General features: G+C 29.7%; 1 protein-coding gene and 1 long non-coding RNA gene across 2 annotated transcripts; both read left to right on the forward strand.

Moving 5' to 3' along the window:
- Positions 1-1,553: 1,553 nt before the first annotated feature.
- On the forward strand, positions 1,554-3,889 carry LOC107949180 (transcription factor MYB16). The gene is made up of 3 exons (XM_016883910.2): positions 1,554-2,015; positions 2,127-2,256; positions 2,853-3,889. The coding sequence occupies exons 1-3, from the start codon at positions 1,883-1,885 to the stop codon at positions 3,667-3,669; spliced, it is 1,080 nt and encodes a 359-aa protein (XP_016739399.1). The 5' UTR covers positions 1,554-1,882; the 3' UTR covers positions 3,670-3,889.
- A 14,610-nt stretch (positions 3,890-18,499) lies between these two features.
- On the forward strand, positions 18,500-19,658 carry LOC107949181 (uncharacterized). The gene is made up of 2 exons (XR_001697653.2): positions 18,500-19,001; positions 19,302-19,658. It is a non-coding gene; the product is annotated as an uncharacterized lncRNA (long non-coding RNA).
- The last annotated feature ends 814 nt before the right edge of the window (positions 19,659-20,472 follow it).

Raw genomic sequence — 20,472 nt, forward strand, 5'->3', positions numbered from 1 at the left:
CAATAGTATTTATTAATAATAATAATTATATTTGAAAATATATATACTATTAAAATAGTAAAATTGTATTTTTATTATCGTAAAAATATACAATTTAATTTCGGCCCTTAAATTTTTTTCAATAACTATTTTTTTGAACAATCTCATTATATGTTTTGATCATATCTGCTCTTAGGGGCGTAGCCAGGGGTTGACAAAGGCCCCAACTCCCCCTAAAATGAAAAAAGTTTTCATTTAAATCCTTTAAATTTTTTTAAAATTTTAAATTAATAAAAGTAAAAATGCACTTTGACCACCCTAAAAATGATAAAAAATTAATTTAATCCTTTAAAATTTGTAAGTATATAGGCTAGTCAAATTAAAATTTAATTTCGACCCCCTAAAAAAATTTTCTGCCTTCGCCCTTGTCTGCTTTTTTTGACACAATGGTTAGAACTACTTATAACTTCTCCCCAACCCATAAATAGAAAGATAATGCTTTGAGGAAGATAATGCGCTTCAACGCATTTGAACTCATGTCCTCCTGCATTGACAACATTACTCATGTCAATCAAATTAAGATTCAATCAGCTAAATACAATATCTATTACACATAGTTTTAATGTTCAAACTTTTTCATGTTTTTTAGAATGATTTTTGGTTTTTATGCCATATAAAATCATGCATAGAACAAGATTTTCTCCTTCTTGTGTCTAACATTGTATGTTTTTACCATAAATTATATTTCATTTTTATTTAACAAAACTTCTCCTAAAATAAATCTAAAAGCACTTGAAACTACAATATTCTTTATTCTATTTCTAATTAATTATTTTTTGGCCAATATTTTTAATTAATTAAAACTCACCTTCACAAGCTAATTAATACAGCTTTTAGAGGGAAAAAAAAGGGAATCTTTATTCTAGTTCTATTTAATTAAAATTCAACTTTATAAGCTAATTAATACAGCTTTAAAAAGAGTTCAAAACTTATAATAAGAAAAGTCACCATCATCATGAGTAGTATATAGTGAAATAATATGAGAAACTTTAAATTTGGGATCTGGCCCCATATCATTTACTAACTCTTTTGCTTTGTTAATTGTAAGGACCAAAAAATCCTTTCATAATTTGTTTGGGGGTTTGAGGTTTTTTTGGGGGGAATGCTACACATGATGAAAAGTAAGATAAAAATTAAAATCACAACATGATATAACCAAAAAAAAAAATACAACATGAATATATAAATTATCAACTATTTTACCATACATGGGACATATTTTGGATACCCCATGGGTTAAGTAAAGGTATATAATGAAGTAGTAATGCTATAGATAAAGGAGGGTTGTAAAAACTTTTAATAAATAGACATCTAGTGCTGATAAGGTTTTAGGTTAATGCTAAAGAAGAGAATACAGTGAAGATGTAATTTCAAAAAATATTTGGTAAAAGTGTAGATTTTGAGTTTTGAGTATTTAAGTTTGAAATTTATTAGGCGTAAATACATTAATTAATTTTCGAGCCCATAATGTATTATTTAGTATTTTAAATATTAGTATTTTGATATATGCAAATATTCTATTTCCAGACTATACAACCTCCATTGTAACAAACAACGGTCGGTTTTAATTTCATCTATCATGTGACTTTAGCATATACTCTGATGAAAAATTTAATTTCTCTCTATCCCATTAATTTCGCTGACCTTTCTTCTCTGCCCCCCATCTCTTCATTTACAAACACAGACTTCCTTCCCTTTCTCACTGTCACTCCCTTCTCTTCATTACTTTTAATTCTTTCATCAAACATTATCTCTTTGTTTTCAAAGTGTTATATAAAGAGTGAACTCAACTGCCTTGTTCCTTTGCTGCTTCAGTTTTTCACTATACACCACTATACCCAATATGGGGAGATCACCTTGCTGTGACAAAGTAGGGTTGAAGAAAGGACCTTGGACACCTGAAGAAGACCAGAAACTCTTGGCTTACATTGAAGAACATGGTCGTGGAAGCTGGCGTTCCTTGCCCGCCAAAGCCGGTGACTAAGCCCTAACCCTATTTCCTTCTTGCTTTACTTATAGTACAAGTTATTCTTCAGTTCTCAGCTCATTCTTTTACTTGTTTGGGGTCTCATTGTTTTTTTTTTAAGGTCTTCAAAGATGTGGGAAAAGTTGCAGGCTCAGATGGACTAATTATCTAAGGCCTGATATTAAGAGAGGAAAATTTAGTTTGCAAGAAGAGCAAACTATCATCCAACTTCATGCCCTTTTAGGGAACAGGTAATAGTAGTTCATTCTTTATTTAAAAAAGAAAAAAAAGTAGTAGTTCATTCTTTATTTAAAAAAGAAAAAAAAAAGCTTTTTTTTTCTCATGATTTTTTAGTATCTTTCTGATCTTGGGTTTTCAATTTCTCAACACTAAGATTTTAATTTCCAAATTTTGTAATGAAATCTAAGCTCAAACTTGAACTCAAATGACAATTTTTTTTTGGGGGATTTAGTGGAAACATATAAATACTCTCAAATCTGAACGGCTAGTCTACTCTATTTATCACCTATATAATCTTTTCTTCTTTGTTTTAGTTTCGATCCTACAGATATTAAATTAAAATTGTGCAGTGTCTTCTATTTTTGCAATAAGTTACTGTCTCTTCTGACATCTGATTTTAATGGAATGCTAACTTTAAATGCAAAAATGGGTCTTCAATTCTTCATTAAAATGCAATAGCAAATCAGTTTTTTAACATTTTTTTGTCTATTTTATATATATATATATTTTTGTCTTTAGATGAGTAATAGATTGAGAAAATTTCTAGTGTTTTGTGTAAAGGTTACTGTCTCTATTATGTTTTTGCTTGTCCTTTTTTTGTCTTCAGGTGGTCTGCGATTGCCACTCACTTGCCAAAAAGAACAGATAATGAGATAAAAAATTACTGGAACACTCATCTTAAGAAAAGGTTAGCTAAAATGGGGATCGATCCCATCACTCACAAACCCAAAAACGATGCTTTACTCTCCACTACTGATGGTCAATCCAAGAATGCAGCCAACCTTAGCCATATGGCTCAATGGGAGAGTGCTAGACTCGAAGCTGAAGCTCGACTGGTTCGAGAATCAAAGATCCGTTCACATTCAGTTCAACATCATCACCACTTCAATCCCCCTGCTTTTACCCTTGAGTCTCCTACATCCACTCTTTCTGTCTCAGAAAATGCACCACCAATCATTACAGGGCTCGGTGTGAGTCCGATGCCGATGATCGAGTTCGTCGGCACCACCTCGGGTTCCTCCGAGACGGCGGGGATCGTTAAAGAAGAAGGTGAACAAGAGTGGAAAGAGCTTGGAAGTTCAAGCAATTTGGCTGATTACAAAGAGGGTATGGGGAATTCTTTGTCATCATTCACATCTAGTCTTCAGGATATGACAATTTCTATTGAAGGAGGATGGACTCCAGAGTCTTTGAGGCCAAACAACATTAATGTTAATAATGTTGGGAATATAATGGAGGAAGGTTTCACTAATCTTCTTCTTAATGATTCCATCGACCGGAGTTTATCGGATAGCGGCAAAGAATCTGACGAAAACATCGGAGGCAGCGGGGATGGCAGTGATTACTATGAAGATAACAAGAACTATTGGAACAGTATTCTTAATTTGGTGAATTCTTCCCCATCAGATTCACCAATGTTCTAAACAGTTTAATTATATATATCGCAATTGTTCTAAAAGCTGTGAAATACCATCAGGTTATATAAATCGGTATTTTCCACTGTTTCCTCTACAAAGGGAAAAGCTTTGACATGTTCTACGTAGTTGATAGAATTTTAACATGTTTTGAGTGACATCCAATGACAATTTTCTCTTTGTATTGTTATGTTCATATATATATATATTTGAAAAACCTTTGTAGTAATGAAATTTTATCATCTAGATCTGTAGCTCATAATCAATAAATGGTCATCATCATTTTACAGAAGAGGTGTATGAAATTGGAAATTAAATTTACCCTCAAAGTTCATTTCATTTGTGTTAGACCATTTATAAATAGACAAAGAACAATTAATAAAGATATTATTTTTATGTATTTATGATAGACTTTAATGCTGGTAGTTTCAGGTCACATTCTGCAAATAACAAGCATGAAAATTTCTAGGTTTAAAAAAAAAAATCCTGTAAGTCAATTTGGTATAATTTACAAATTCCAGCAGAAATGAAATGAAATCAAAAGTAAAAATTGAAATGATCAATGTGGTTTGATATTTCCTTGTAAAATAGAACCCAAAGTCTACTTGATCAGCAGAAGATTGCTACCGTTCTATGCGTACTGTAGATATAGGATATTGAGTGATTGAGACCTGTTTTATCAGTTTAAAAAAATAAAAACATATGAGAAGATAGATTTGTGTATTATTTGTAAAATACAGTATATTAATTTTTATTTTAATATTATTACACTTAATAATAAAAATTTTAAAAATAATGATTAAACTTAAAATTAAAACTTACTATAATTAAATAATTAATGAACATTTCGAGCGAATACTAATATACATTGCAACTCTAGCCTATTCATCATAAGTGTTTATCTCATAACTCAGTCATTGGTTTAAGTAGCAGAAAGTGTACGTGAAAGTGATTTATTTTCTGCTTAGAGTGTTTGAGTTATTTATATATATTAAATTTTCAACTGGATAGTTTTTTTTTTCCTAAATTGATTTTTGATTAATGTGGGGTCTTAATGAAATTAATGCCGCAATATATATTGAAATTTAGAAGTTTGAGATAAACTTTTTGAAGTGATTGTTTATGTGTCTATGAAAGTGGTCACTCGGATTAGCACTATGATAGAATAATTTATTTTTTATATTTGAAGTCGACAAATTTTGAAATAAAATCTTTGGGCTATAATAAATATTGATATTATGTAATTATTGAAACCCATCTATGAAGATTAATCCATTTGGAGAAACACATCTTAAGTACCAGATCATATCGGATCATGCAAATTTAATCTATTGGATCAAGGAAGTTGAATTAAGACACACTTTGAAGACTTATCTCCAACAATTCACTTTACATTGTCTTTTGTATTATATTGTATTTAAGCTATTTTAGTTGTCATTTAATATTAGATTTATAATTGATATCTACTATATTAGTAAGTCTCGAAACTCTTATATATTGAGAGACTTGTATAGATTTTGTAACTGAGATTTGACAACACTTATCCATTCATAGTGGAACGTATTTTGAGAGTGCATTTGAGAGAGTAAACAAGTGTTAGTTACTACTTAAATTTTTAGGTGAAGAACTTAGAGGAGAGCGAAATAAGTTTTTAAATACAAAAATAAGATTGCAATAATGGGTGTGATAGAACTTGAACCAATTGTTGTATTGAAATTAAAGATAATAAATTTCCTCAAAGAACTTGAAACAAACATAAAATTAAAAGTCCATAATATCCTTTTAGATTAACTCTTGCACAACTTGAGGAGATTCAAAAAATACCCGTAGACTAATAAAATTTATATCAACTTGCTTGGCCATGAAATCCGCAACTGTATTATAATCTCTAAGAATATGACGGATATAGACTTTCCAATTACTCTTTAATTACTTCTAATTAAGAACTTGTCTTATTATTGTATTTTATCTTTTCATACCACGTCCCAAATGATCTAACATCAATTTTGGCAAATTAAGATAACTTGAAAATTAGTCATCAGATTTTCCTAATAAATACTAATCTTTCGTACGAAATCAGTTAAAAATGTTTGATAATCTCCTAATAAATACTAATCTTTCGTACGAAATCAGATAACAATGTTTGATAATCCTATCTTTCAATTGTCTGAAACTACTTGACTTTCTAAAAATCCTAATCAACACTTCTATTTTCTGTTTTTCTTGTTAGGAATTTATTATTAATTGAAATGTAATGCTTCAAATTTAGGGATTATTGTCAAAGCTTTCCATCATATGACAAGTCATTGCTAAAGTAATAGTTCTACACTGCACAAGATTTGATATGCAGCAATTAATATATATGAATTAATTAAACAACATCCATCAACATCCCAGACAATTAAAAAATATCATGCATTAAGCATAATTTAATTGAGAAATTATTTAGTAACTTTTTCATCATATCATTTATGATTTTTTTTCAATTATTTAATAATATTTTAAGAAACTTTTTATATTATTGGCACATAATTTTGATAATTTTTTACTCTGAGCCTGAACCCCAAACCCTAAATTTGGAATCCGAAATTAAGGTTTAAATTTTGGGGTTCAAAGTTTAGGGTAAAAAAAATTACTATATTTATGTGTCAATGACATAAGAAAAAATGCTAAAATGTCATTAAATAATTGGAAAATGACAATGGATGATATGGTGGGAAACATTCATAAATTAATTTTTCCTATGATTAATTATTCGTTATACCACAATTTTTTTAGAGTTAATTGCACCAATCCCTAAACCATGACTCTCATTACAAAATTGATATTTAAACTTTAAAACATTCTAATTATATCCTCAAACCATTGTTGTTATATAAATAAAGTTCTTATGCTATTAAAATCATTAACTTAACTGTTAAATAAGACACCATATCTGACATAATTTAAAATAAAAATTTTTTAAAAAATAAATATTGTAAAAATTGAATGTCGTAAAAAATTTAGTTTTGAGGTTTTCAAAACTTTTACAGAAAATATCATTCGCCCTCTCTTTTTTTTCAATTTTACTATGTTTTTAGTTTTTAATTTTAAAGTTATGCGGTAACATTTTACTTCTCTTTAAAATTTTCATTTTAAATTATGTCACAAAAGATTTTACATGTTATTTAATGTTTAAATTAACTATTTCAATAATGGAAGAACCCGATTGATATAACATTAATATTTTGAGAATGTAATTAGAACTTTTTGGAGTTTGGGGATGTTATTTAGAATGAAAGTTATAATTTGGGGATGTATCTAGTGCAATTAACTCTTTTTTCTATTTGAAAGATTGACAGCTTATTAAAACAAAATATTTGGGCTATGCTTATATCGTTGGATGATTTAAACTCATCAATTCACTTGAAGAAACATATCTTGAGGATAGGATTGATCGTACCAAATCCCTTGGATCAATGATGTTTGATCAAGACATAACTTGAAAACTTATCTTCCAAGAGTCCACCTTACTTTGGTCATCATTGTATGATATTTAGCTATTTTAGTTGTAGGTCAAAAGGGGTCATGATTAATCTTTAGTATGTTAGCAAGTCTTGAAATTTTCTATATATTTGAGAGGCTTGTATAGGTTTATGTACTAAATATTGAGAACACTTATCAGTTGTTTGATGAACGTTATTTATAAGGGTGCATTTGAGAAAGTAAAATCTTTTGTTGTTGCATTTGAAAGGTCTAATCTTTGAAGTACAAAAACTGAGGACAATTTACTAGGGCGTGTTAGAATTAGGATCACTTATTGTATTAAGTTCAAACATAGTGGATTCATCTCAATCAACTAGGTTTTACGGACGTAGGAAAATCATACCACATGAACAATTTTGTTGTCCCCTATATTTCTAGTGTTTAGTGCAGTTTGATCAGAAGTGCCCATTTTCACTGTCCCTTTTGCTCATACATTGTTTCTTGCACTTAAAGACTATTCAGGTCAACAATCTTCTGTTTCCACATAGGGTAAGACCCTGATTTTCCTTGAGTTTCAATATAGAAACCATTAGAAAATCTTGCAATGTTTCTAAGCAACTCCGATGTTCTCCTATTTTGATTTCTTTCCATTAGAAAGATGATTGAAGGCTCATGAAATTGATGAAGTTTCTTTAGAGCTTGAACCATTGGTGGTTATCTTAGGCCATGACAATTCCAAGATAACAAGGACTCATAAAATCTAAGAAAAACGAAACCCATAATCAATAAGGCAGATGTTACGGAAAATAGCTCAATCGCTGGAATCATGGAATTTACAAACCCTAGAGGACTTCTGTGGTAGACCATCTTTGGACCAACACGAAGAAACCTTGAAATCGTTGTCAAACGAAAGAAAATCTCTTACTATTTGCACATGAGGTCTACATGTTAAGCTTTAAGATTTGGAGCGACATATGGGATGAGTAAATGTTGTATGAAATCTTTTTTAAGCTTAGGATGAAAATTGGGAAGCTATAAATACATAAATCAATCAAATTAAATTTGGGTTTTTATCTGATTTTAAGACTACATATAATAATAGATAAAAAAGATTGCATGCTTCTCAAGGAAAATGTAACAATATTGCATCTTTATACACAACACAATAAATTAAAATACAAAACAAAATATAAAATATGGTTACTTATTAAATTTTTTTAAAGAAATATAGTAGCAAAATAAGGGGATTTGTGTAGGGCTTAAGGCTGAGGGTCGGAGGCCCCCATGGTATCGACCATGATGTACAAGTAGAACCCGTATAGAACTACACTTTTTCTATTTGACATTTATTAGAATAAGGTTTTTCAACCTTTAAATAGATGTAGTCAAAGCTCCTCTTATATCATTCGTTTTTCAACATTAATGAATTTCTTCTCCTCTGCTCGTCATTTTTTCCTGAAAAAATTTTCACGTAAAATTTATGTGATCTTATTTTTCTTATTTTTGCGATCATTCTATTGCTATTATCGACATCTATTATAACATGTTGCCATGGTTTGAACCTTGTTTATCATACCACAACATGTCATCTCTAATGAAAACTCAACCCATTATATATTTATTAATGAGAAAAAAAAAGGAATTAACCGTTACTTTCTCATTAAATGGAAGGATGATGAAGCCAGGCTGTTGTGAAAGTGTTGAAGGGAATAATGGTGAAACTGTGGCCACACATTCAATTGTTCAAGTCATCAATAATTCAATATTTATTATGTTCGTGGTCGAATTTCACAATTTGTGATATTTATTATTATTATTTTAAGACTAGATTTTATGCTTCCCTTACGTTGGGATTTAAATAATTAATTAAAAATATATTATTTTAATTATATTAAATAAGTTCTATTTAAATATCTTATATATTTTTTATATTTTAAGTAGATAATATAGATTAAAATTGAATAATTAATTAAAAAATTAAATAATTATAATAAATTATGTAAAATATAAGATAAATTAAAATAGATAAAAATACAATATGGTAGTATTAAAACATGGCATGAAGATCAATGTGTGAACCAATCTATTTAAATAACATAATTTAAAATTAATGTTATTTAGTAATAAAATAATTTTCTCTATATTTCTCTATTAATGCAAACTCTTTAAAGGGAGCTATTTGGCGTTCAGAACTTGTCCATAGAAAATCCAAACACCGAAATTTTGAATAAGAGAAGAAAAGGAAGTCATTCTAAGAACGATACTAATGCCAACCATGATATAAGACAAACAATGATTTGTTTGGGTTCTCTAATGTAGTATAATGAACGAAGAAGAAGGAAGCAAAGATTCAAATAGAATAATTGAATATTTCAATCTCGAGGATGCTATTGGTGATGAGTCTCCTAATGATGAAGATATTCAACATTTGGTTCCAAAAAATAGTAACAAAGAAAATTCCATTGTTGCTGAGAATGAGATGCAATACGAATGTAATTTGAAGTTAGAATCAAGCCAATTAGTCGAATGTATTTTTCAACCATCGCTGCATTGTTTGATTTTTATTAAGAGCATACTAAAGTTGAAAGGGTTTAGTGTGGTAAAGAGATCAATGTGCAAAAGGGTGGCGATATGTTCTATTAACTTGTGATAAAGGTGGAAAATCTTGTGGCAACAAGAGTAACAACAAAAGTAGTTTTCTTGCAAGGGTCAATGTTGTATTAGATGGTGATGGGTGGTGGCGTGTAACTAAGCTACTCACAAATGATAGTCATGAACTCTCTCCGTTTACACATAGGCATGTTTCGCTTGATTCAAGAGAACCCTTGAAGTAAATCATATGGTGCATTAGAATTGCCAAGAACGTTAAATTGATCGAAGTTCAATAGAGTGAGCCAGATGAAATTCAATGTTTAGCTGAGGATTGTAGAAATTTTATTTATATTATTAGGAGGTTAATTATGGAAGAGAGGGATGCTGAGTCATTACACAAGTTTTTTACAAAATGCAAATGAAAGATAGGAGTTTTTATCATCATGTGAACACTGATGGTGATGGAATATTGAAAAAAAAATTATTTGGATCTGTTCACAAAGTAAAGCAACTTACGAGGAATTTTATGTTGTTATTAAATTTAGCATAACTTATCTTGTGAACAAGTATAAGATGCCATTTGTGAGAGTTAAACACCATGGTTAGTCTATCCTCCTTAGGTGTGCTTTGATTTCATGTAAGATACTGTAACAACCTGATTTTTAATGGTATTAGAAATGATGGTTTTGGAACATTATTTTCGTAAAATGAGTTCATAAATATTAATATTTAATATTTATGAGACTAATATATAAATACATTAAATTTTAGCCTAGTAATTTTGCCAAATTGATAGTTAATTAAGGTATAAGAACTAAATTATAAAAATTATCACTATAGATTTTTAAATGATCAAAGGACAAAATGAGCAATTAGACCATTTTTAAATGGTCAAATGGTAGTGGATGGTATTAAGAATCCACTAACCTTGTTAATCATAATTAATTTTTAATTAAATAAATTTAATTAATTAAATGTTGATTAATTAAGTCAATATAGGTAAAAAAGTTAAGCAAATGGATGTTATCATCCTTATTTCATTTTGTAACACCCCAAACTCGACTTAGAGATTATAACTGAGTATTGAGGAATTAGATCAACTTATTTAAAAGCTTTTGTTTTAATCAAACCCAGAATTTGAATTCGAAATCATGTGTTTTAACAATACTAATGTTGGCATATCATTTCCAAAACTAAGACAAACATTCGTTAACAACCATTTAATTATTTACAGAAAAACACTTAAATGATTACTTAATCTTTGCAGCAGAACTTTCCCCAATTTTAATTTTGAAAACCAAATTTTTAGTTTGGTTAATCATATGATTTTACAATTTAACGTTAAAATACCAAAAGCCAACAAACAACGCAAAAACCAAAGAACAAAACCCAAAACAAATTTACAGTAAAAAAATAATTAAAACATTTTAATTAAACCAACTTATATATTTAACCAGTAAACAATCCGAACTACTGCACACCGTCGGTCCTAAGTCTGTAGTTCACCTGAAATGTATTAAACAAACGAGTGAGCTAGAAGCTCAACAGAATTCCCTTATACTTATAATATTCACATATATGGATATCATATCAGAATGACACAATACCACAAATATATATCAAATCAGAATATCATATTTCCAGAACGTATATCATATCAGAATGACACAATGCCACAAATATATATCAAATTAGAATATCATATTTCCAGAACGTATATCATATCAAAACAAATCCTACCCCCATCTGTTGCACACTAACTTCGTCCAACCAATCACACTAATAAGACTACCTGAGTGGCACACAAAAATAATTCTCTTTTGCTCATGCATAGATTCAAACAAAAGACCAAAGGGTAAGCTGAAGCCTTACCACTAAACCAACAGGCTCATTCTTGTCACAATTGAGCGCAAATATTATTTATGCCAGATGATTTAAATATAAGGTTAGGACAAAAGTAACAAAAAATTCAAAGAGAGAGATTTGAACACAAGACCTAAAACACACATCCAGAGCACTTAACCACTGAACCAGATCAATTCACTTGACAACATTTTTCACAATCTTAACTCAAAAGCCAGACGTAACCACTATTGGTTTCACTAACTCAATTTCTTCTAACCTGGTTTTTGGGATGTGACACATTCTGCTTCACCGAATGAACACAAAACCTAACAGGGAGAAAACCATTTTTGAATAGCAAGCTTCGACCCTTAATTGGTAAGCCATTTTAAGTCTTTTTTTTTTAATTTTTATGTTTTTAAGCTCATGGGAGCTTGATTTAGCTAGCCCATGTACCAATTTGTAAAACTATTAAAGTTTTTGAAAGCTTTCATTATTGGTTTCTTGAAGAAATTTGTGTTAAATTGTTTGATTTTAAGTTTAGATGTGAAAAATGACTAGATTGTAATGTTTAATTGTTAGTTTTTGAACAAAAGGACTAAAGTGTAAAAATTATAAAATTGATGTGAAGTTACTGTAATAATAGATAATATAGAGGCATAGAAAGATGTAATTGAGATCAGTTTCAAAACTAATGCTCAAAAGTGAAAGATATTGTTATTTTGATTTTAGAAATTAAATTGAATAAAATTAAAAACTTTAGGGAAATTCAAAAAATGAAATCAAAATGGTTCATGTATTTTAGGGGGTGATATTAAAATGTTTGATATTGATAAATTAAATTGAATAATTGTATAGATCAAGAATTGAACCAAATCAAAGATAATCGGGGAAAAGCCAAAATTATCGATTAATCCTTGCAAATTTAACTTATTCGTTGATTTGACCAGGTAAGTTCATATGGTATGATTGTATTTAAATTGTTATCCTACCCCCATTTGTTGCACACCAACTTCGTCCAACCAATCAGACTAATAGGACTACATGAGTGACACATAAAAATAATTCTCTTTTGCTCATGCATAGATTCAAACAAAAGACCAAAGGGTAAGCTGAAGCCTTACCACTAAACCAACAGGCTCATTCTTGTCACAGTTGAGCGCAAATATTATTTATGCCAGATGATTTAAATATAAGGTTAGGACAAAAGTAAAAAAAAATTCAAAGAGAGAGATTTGAACACAAGACCTAAAACACACATCCAGAGCACTTAACCACTGAATCAGATCAATTCACTTGACAACATTTTTCACAATCTTAACTCAAAAGCCAGACGTAACCACTATTGTTTCACTAACTCAATTTCCTCTAACCTGGTTTTAGGGATGTGAGACATTCTCCTTCATCGAATGAACACAAAACCTAAAAGGGAGAAAACCATTTTTGAATAGCAAGCTTCGATCCTTAATTCGTAAGCCATTTTAAGTCAGTTTCTTGTAATTTTTATGTTTTTAAGCTTCTGGGAGCTTGATTTAGCTAGCCCATGTACCAATTTGTAAAACTACTAAAGTTTTTGAAAGCTTTCATTGTTGGTTTCTTGAAGAAGTTTGTGTTAAATTGTTTGATTTTAAGTTTAGATGTGAAAAAGGACTAGATTGTAATGTTTAATTGTTAGTTTTTGAACATAAGGACTAAAGTGTATAAATTGTGAAATTGATGTGAAATTACTGTAATAATAGATAATATAGAGACATAGAAAGATGTAATTGAGATCAATTTTGAAACTAACGCTCAAAAGTAAACGATATTGTTATTTCGATTTTAGGAATTAAATTGAATAAAATTAAAAACTTTAGGGACATTCAAAAAATGAAATCTGAATGGTTCATGTATTTTAGAGGATGATATTAAAATGTTTAGTATTGATAAATTAAATTGAATAATTGTATAGATCAAGAATTGAACCAAATCAAAGATAATCGGGGAAAAGCCAAAATTATCGATTAGTCCTTGCAAATTTAACTTGTTTGCTGATTTGACCAGGTAAGTTCATATGATATGATTGTATTTAAATTATTATGTATTTGAATTATAAATATGTGTAAGTTTAGTTATAAATTGAATTATTTGCGAATTGGTACAAAATGTGAGATATTAACTAAATTGTAAAGAAAGGCAATATGAGTTGAAAAATTTCAGGTGAACTTAGTAAAGATTTTGTGCACACTGATACAGATTGATTACCAATGATTACTGAGATCCAATATTTATTGTAGTCTTGGAGATACATGTGATACAGGTTTGGCCTGGACCGATCACTTGATGTCGTTTTAAATGTTTGGCCTGAACTGGTAACGTGACACAAATATATATTTTCAGCTCGAACAAGTAATTAGTGTATCAAAGATACTTGTGACACAAGTTTAGCATGGACTAGTAACTTGATGTTAATTTAAAGGTTTAGTCCAAACGAGTAACCTGACATGTATATATATATTCAGCTCAGATTAGCAACTGGTGTATCAGGGTACCTATGTATGATATGAATTTGATATTCAAATGGTTACATGTTGAATTGATCAGGAATATGATATAAAAAAGTTGATTTTTTTAGTTAATTGGATTGATATATGTTTGAACTACCATTTTATGTGATTATATATTAAACTCACCTTATTGATTTGCGTTGCCATGTTTATGCAAACTTGTCAAGCTAAATAGTTTGTTGTATTACATTGTAAAATGATGTAAGTTTTTGTTTAATGCCTATGAACTTACTAAGTATTTAATATGCTTACCCCTTTTATTTTCCTTTTTCCTTGTAGATCATTTTATGGAATGCATCAAGCTGAATCAACATTCGAAGCTCACACTATCCCATCACTGAATCGGTAGATATTTTATCATTTTGAACCTTGGGTTTGTAGCATGTATATAGGTGTTTTTGGTGCAAGCTTGAATTTATAAAGTCTTGATGATGTTTGAAAGTCATTTTGATATATTGAAAAACATGATTTGGAAACTATTGAAGCATAGTTGATATAGTATATTTTGATTAAATATTTGAGTTATGTATGGTATTGAAATGGCATAATTGGAATAAAATAATTGAAATACTAGCCTAGTTAATAATTGATTGAGTTGAAAGTTAGTTTGAACACTTATAATTTGAAGTATGCTTGAATTGTAACTTAAATTAGATAGTTGATAGTTATGCATTATGACTTATAAGTCATTGGATTGTATGTGAGTTTGTAAATAGCTTAAATGAGACTGATATGGTAAGTTTCAAGTTAGTTTTTTATAGGTAAAGTCTAATGAATTTCATGACATATTTGCTAGGTGAAATGACATTGAATTGTTAGGATTGAATGATATGTAATGTGATGTTGGACTTGTTAAAAACTTGAGCATTGATGATTGAACTATTTAACATGCTTTTGGTGTTGTTTTGAGTTTTGGAAAATTTGTATCGCATGTTTTTATTGATAAATTTGGTTAAATAGTATGAGATAGGTACCAAATGATATAAAATTTACCAAAATAGTACGTCACGTCGCAACATTAAGCGATGGTCGTCGCAACGAGCTCTAGACTCCAGACCATGGCATAATGAAGAACCTCATCACCATGATGAGGAGGCCATTGGTCAAATCAGTATGTTACGCCGCGATGAGTAACCCCCTCACGTTGTGACGTCAAACTTAAATTTTGAAACTTTTACAAGTTGGTCCTTGTTCGATCTTGGGTTAACTTTAGAGCATTCGTACACTCGTGTGAGACACAGGAAATGTTGTATAACATATCTATTGTTTGTAATGCTTTTGATTGCTTGTATATTGTTTTGGATTGAATGTTAAATTATTGTAATTGTTGCGGCAATGAATGTGGCATCGTATAGCTTGGACTTGGTGATTTGGATCAGGTGAGTGGTGTTACAGATATTAGACGCTTAGGTGGTTGTTTACAACATGGTTATCTACTATGGGGGACATTCACCCTCATTGCATTTTGAGACACCAAAGCAAAAGCATAAGGTTAGCAATCAATAAGGAGATCCCTAATGTAACCTATAAATTCTACATAGATACATCTACACTAAGCTTACTATAAAATTGAGGGGTGTTCCTAATTATAATACAATAAAGAAAGAATTCAAGGTCATTGTCCAAGAAAACTTAACTATAGTTGAATTCAAGCATAGTTGGGCTTAGTTTATTAATAATCATGGCTTGAATGAGGATGAATGGCTTCTGAAATTGTATAATGAAAGGGGAAATTGGATTCTCATTTATCTCAGACACTTTTTTTAGGCTGAAATGAACTCAACTCAAATAAGCAAGGGCATGCATGCTTATTTTGATAGAAGCACTCTCAATATCTTTATGTAGCAGTACAAGTTGGATTGAAGAGAAAAGTATGAGCCTGAGTTGAAATCAGAGTTGAAGTAAAAAAAATACATTAAATCTAAGTGTATACATTTAAACTACAATCAAAATTTAATGTATATAATTGCATCAAGTCAAAGTTTAGGTACCAAATTGTACATTGGACCAAAATTTAAGTATAATTTTTATATGGCTTTAATAGTAAAAGGCCCCTAAATTATACCCAAATTTCCAAATTAGTCCTTAATGTTTTGTCATAAGTAACCTTAAAATTTTATTTTGTCACCTATTTTGGCCCAACATGTAATATCATTAAAAACCTAATGGCATAATTCAAACATATCATTATTGAGGCTGCTTTTATATTATTAAAATGGTAATAAAATAAAATAAAATTTTAATAAAAAAAATTATAAAAAAATTTAGTAAAAATTATTTACTTCCGAAAAAATCACTATCAAATAAAAAAAAAACTCCAATTTTCACGCAAAAAGAAAAACCCATGGTTTCCTTTTATCTTCTGCAATTTCATTTCCAAATACTATACTCCCTTAAAAGATTTGGCTATGGGTGAGAACAGCTGAATCTCAATCACATGAACAATTTATTCATCGTCTTTCACTTCGTTCAAACTATTCATCTTCCATTTCTAAACTCATTTCTCTCACAACACTCAATCTTATTAATCTATTTTAGAATCATCTATTCAAAATCTTAGGTTCTCCACTAAGGCTACCCCAAACCTTAATTCATTGTTATTCCCTTGCATGCATCCTATATATCCAACCTATATTTACTGTTTGAAAAAGCATGGTGTCGAAACCATTTTTTCGAGTTAGGAAAAACGGGGATCGACTTTAAAAACCGAGTGTGGAGTCACCACCAATCTTTTGTTTAGGTGTGATTGGATCACCTAATAAAACATTTTAAAACAATTTTGGATTTAAAAATGGGTTCGAGAGCCGGTTATGTGTGATGAAGGATTAGCACCCTCACTATGCCCAAAAATTGGTACCAGATTGATTAAACATTGTCCTCATATCTAAAATTTTTGAAAAGATTTTTTGAAGTTTAATACCTTTTAAAACATTTGAGTAGTTTGAATTAGTTATCAAAATTCTCTCATTTCAAAGTTATACCGTATCATATCCATCACGATTGAACACGATCCTTTATACCTTAAAAATACGATTGACTTTTGACCTTCAAAAAGCTCATATGCCAAAATTATAAAAGGATATCCAAATATTTAATTCGACGAAAAATCATACCCAGCACGATAGGGCACGATTTCCCGAATTCCCCAAATATTGAATATTGCCTTATTTTGGAATCTTTAAATGATAAGGAAAATTAGAAATTAGCTCAAAATGCTTTTATTTTTCTTGAAATAACAACGAGACAACTAATATCAACCAAAATATTGAAATTTGAATCACGATGCAACAATATAGAAAAAAATCAAAGTTACAAACATGGATTACTATACGAAATATTATACAAGTAAAAAAGAACAAATTAACATAATTTAAATAATAGTGCAAAAGGCTAATAATCAATATAAAACAATAATACATGAAATAATATGAAAACTAAAGCGACACATAGAACACAAAACAATTTGGAAACAATTTGAAAACTATTAAATATATGAAAACTTACAAAATGAATCAACACATGATTGGGTTTGAAATGATGCACATATATAAAATAAAACTAAGAATATGTAAATGAATATGAAAATAAAGATTGTGAAAGAAGACATTTGGAGCTAATAACATGCAAGAATATTTTAAAAACGAAACCTATATATTTAAAGGCATTAATGTACATAAAATAATAAAAATCAATAAAACAATATATAATGAAAATATAATATAATAACAGAGAATAAACAATATACATGAAAGAAGAACACATCAATATACAATGAAACTACATAGACATGAAAGAATCTTAAATAATAAAGAAATAATAATATATGTATTTTTAAAGAATAAGTTATGTACATAATAAATTTGAAAGGAAATACAAGTAGAAATTATATAAAATATCATGGAATTAAAATATAAATTACAAGATTAAATTAACTTTATCTTAAGCTATATACGTAATATATTTTAACAACATAATTATATAGACAAATAAATTTTTTTTAAAAAAAATTATATATTTAAAATAATATGATCAAATATATGCACCAAGTATGTGAATAATAATTGTTTAAATGATACATAAAATATGTAGATTTTCCTTCAAATAATCAAAAAAACATATATAACAAAATATAGGGATAGGTTTAAAAGAAATCACATGTATAAAATAATATAAAATTAATAATACACATGGCATTCTATCATGAATCATATATATATAATAATATACAAAAACATTAAGAAAAATATTATACAAAATGTTAAAGTGACATGATATAAAAAATTTACAATAGTGATTTTAAAAAAACAAAATAAAATTATCAAAGTAGCTAAAAAAACAAATAAATAAGAATTAAAATGAATGCTAAGTAGATTTTTAAAAATAATAATGAATTATACAAAAATAAAGAAACTCAATTAAAATAGAGTTAAAATGAAAGGGATAATTAATAAATTAAACTATTGAAATAAAAAAAACTAAAGCGCAATGCGCGCGAATGTACAGGGATCGAAAAATTAAAAAATGCAAAAGAAGTCGAACGGGACTCGATTTGAATAATAGCGCGAAAGGGAGGGACGAATTGCGGAATTATCCCTCAAAGACCAAATCTCATAACTCAAAACTAAAAAAACCTAGACTAACACTCAGCCATTTGAAAAAGAATCAAAGAAAAAGAAAAACTAAAGCCTCGTTCCTTCCCCATTCAGCCGAACAAAAAAACTCTTTCCTCATCCACCATTTAACCACCATTTTCACCATTAAAATCGGTGAATGATGAGAAGATCCTCTTTATCTCCATTAAAGCCAAGATTCAAAGTATATTTTCACTTGAAAATCCTCGTCTAAAACTCCGATTTTGACGGAGGAGACAAGGATCCCGACGGTACACCCACGAAGGTAATCCTCTCTTCTTTCTCTTTTTTTTTATGCCGAAAAATGTAGGTGGGAACAAAGAAAAAAAAATCGAAATGCCGAAAATAGATCAAAAATCACCTTCTAATCTTTGATTGTATTTAGTATGCGTAAAATATTTATCTAAAAAAAAGCAGATTTCCCCCTATTTACAATATATAATTGGCTTTATATAGCCAAAATCAAATATAAAATTTATAAATTTCCCATTTTCCCCCTTCATTTGTTTGCTGTTATTCTGTTATATTATCTGTCATTTGCTGTTGTGATTTCCATTTGTTGCAGGTAAGGAGCCAGCTGGCTGAAGGCACACGTGGGACTGGCCGGAGGCAGCAGCGGTGCTGGAAGCTGCTGGAAACCTGTTCGGCGCAAGGGAACCTTAGGGTTTCTGCCGAAAATTTGGTTTAGTTTTGGGCCATTGGGTGTTGGGCTATTTGGGTTAATTGGGTTAATTTGAGTTTAGTGTTTGGGTCGAATGCTGGGTTTATTTTGGTTTGGGCTTTGTTGTAACAAAAGGGACTTGGATTATTAATATTTGGTTTTATTTATTTATTTATTTTGTTTTTTTGGTTTTTGTTATGGGCCCGGGCGAAATGGGGCTATTACACATGGGTTGCAAATAAGAACCAAAAGTGGCGGCCATGATTTTGAGGGTGTTTTTTTTAATGTTTCTAAAGTTTCATTTGTTCTCATTGACTAGGGGTGTTCAAATTTCAGTTTAAACCGAATTAACCAATCTAATTCGATCAGAGGTCAGTTAATAATTTTTTGAAAGTTTTGTTATCGATTAATTCAGTTCAAAATCAAGTAATTAACTGAATTAACTGAACTTGATATTATATATTAATGTTTTAGGCTTAGCCCACTGCCCACCCAAGCCCCAACCATTGGCCTACCCCAGCACTCCTAAGTCCTACCCAGTATAAACCTAATCCGATATAATTTATAAACCTAATCCAATCCTAAAAACTAAAAATAATTCAATAAAAAAACTTAAACATCCTAATTCCTAAAAAAACACGACAACCACCACCCATCAGTAACCCTAAATTTAAAATCCTTTAAAATCTTTAACCCACTAACTTTAAATCCCTAATCAATAATCTCATATCCCTAAATTAAAAATCCTCTGAAATCTCCCAAAATCCCTACTGCTGACAACCACCAATCACCACCGTAACCCAACGTAGTGACGTCCTAACCATCACCTTCGAGTTCACCTTCACTCACCATCATTTGGTCATTATCACCTTCGAGTGACACCCTAACTGGACAACTCGAAACACTCACCACCGTCCGGCGTTCACCATCACCAAGTCACCAAATTCCCTTTACTTTTCTCTATTGATTATGTTATTTCCGTTGTATTGTCTTCATGTTTCAGTTTTGTATTGTGTAATCCTATTTGTCCATGAATCAATAAGATGTTTTTAAAATTGTCGATGAACCCAGGTAA

The sequence above is a fragment of the Gossypium hirsutum genome, chromosome A05, assembly GCF_007990345.1.
Source record: "Gossypium hirsutum isolate 1008001.06 chromosome A05, Gossypium_hirsutum_v2.1, whole genome shotgun sequence".
Lineage (NCBI taxonomy): Eukaryota > Viridiplantae > Streptophyta > Magnoliopsida > Malvales > Malvaceae > Gossypium > Gossypium hirsutum.

Bases quoted from the DNA above. Each gene is read 5' to 3' on its own strand.
- LOC107949180 (XM_016883910.2), top strand. From the start codon at position 1,883: ATGGGGAGATCACCTTGCTGTGACAAAGTAGGGTTGAAGAAAGGACCT. The intron at 2,016-2,126 runs GTGACTAAGCCC...TTTTTTTTTAAG, and splicing joins TTCCTTGCCCGCCAAAGCCG to GTCTTCAAAGATGTGGGAAA. The intron at 2,257-2,852 runs GTAATAGTAGTT...TTTTGTCTTCAG, and splicing joins CATGCCCTTTTAGGGAACAG to GTGGTCTGCGATTGCCACTC.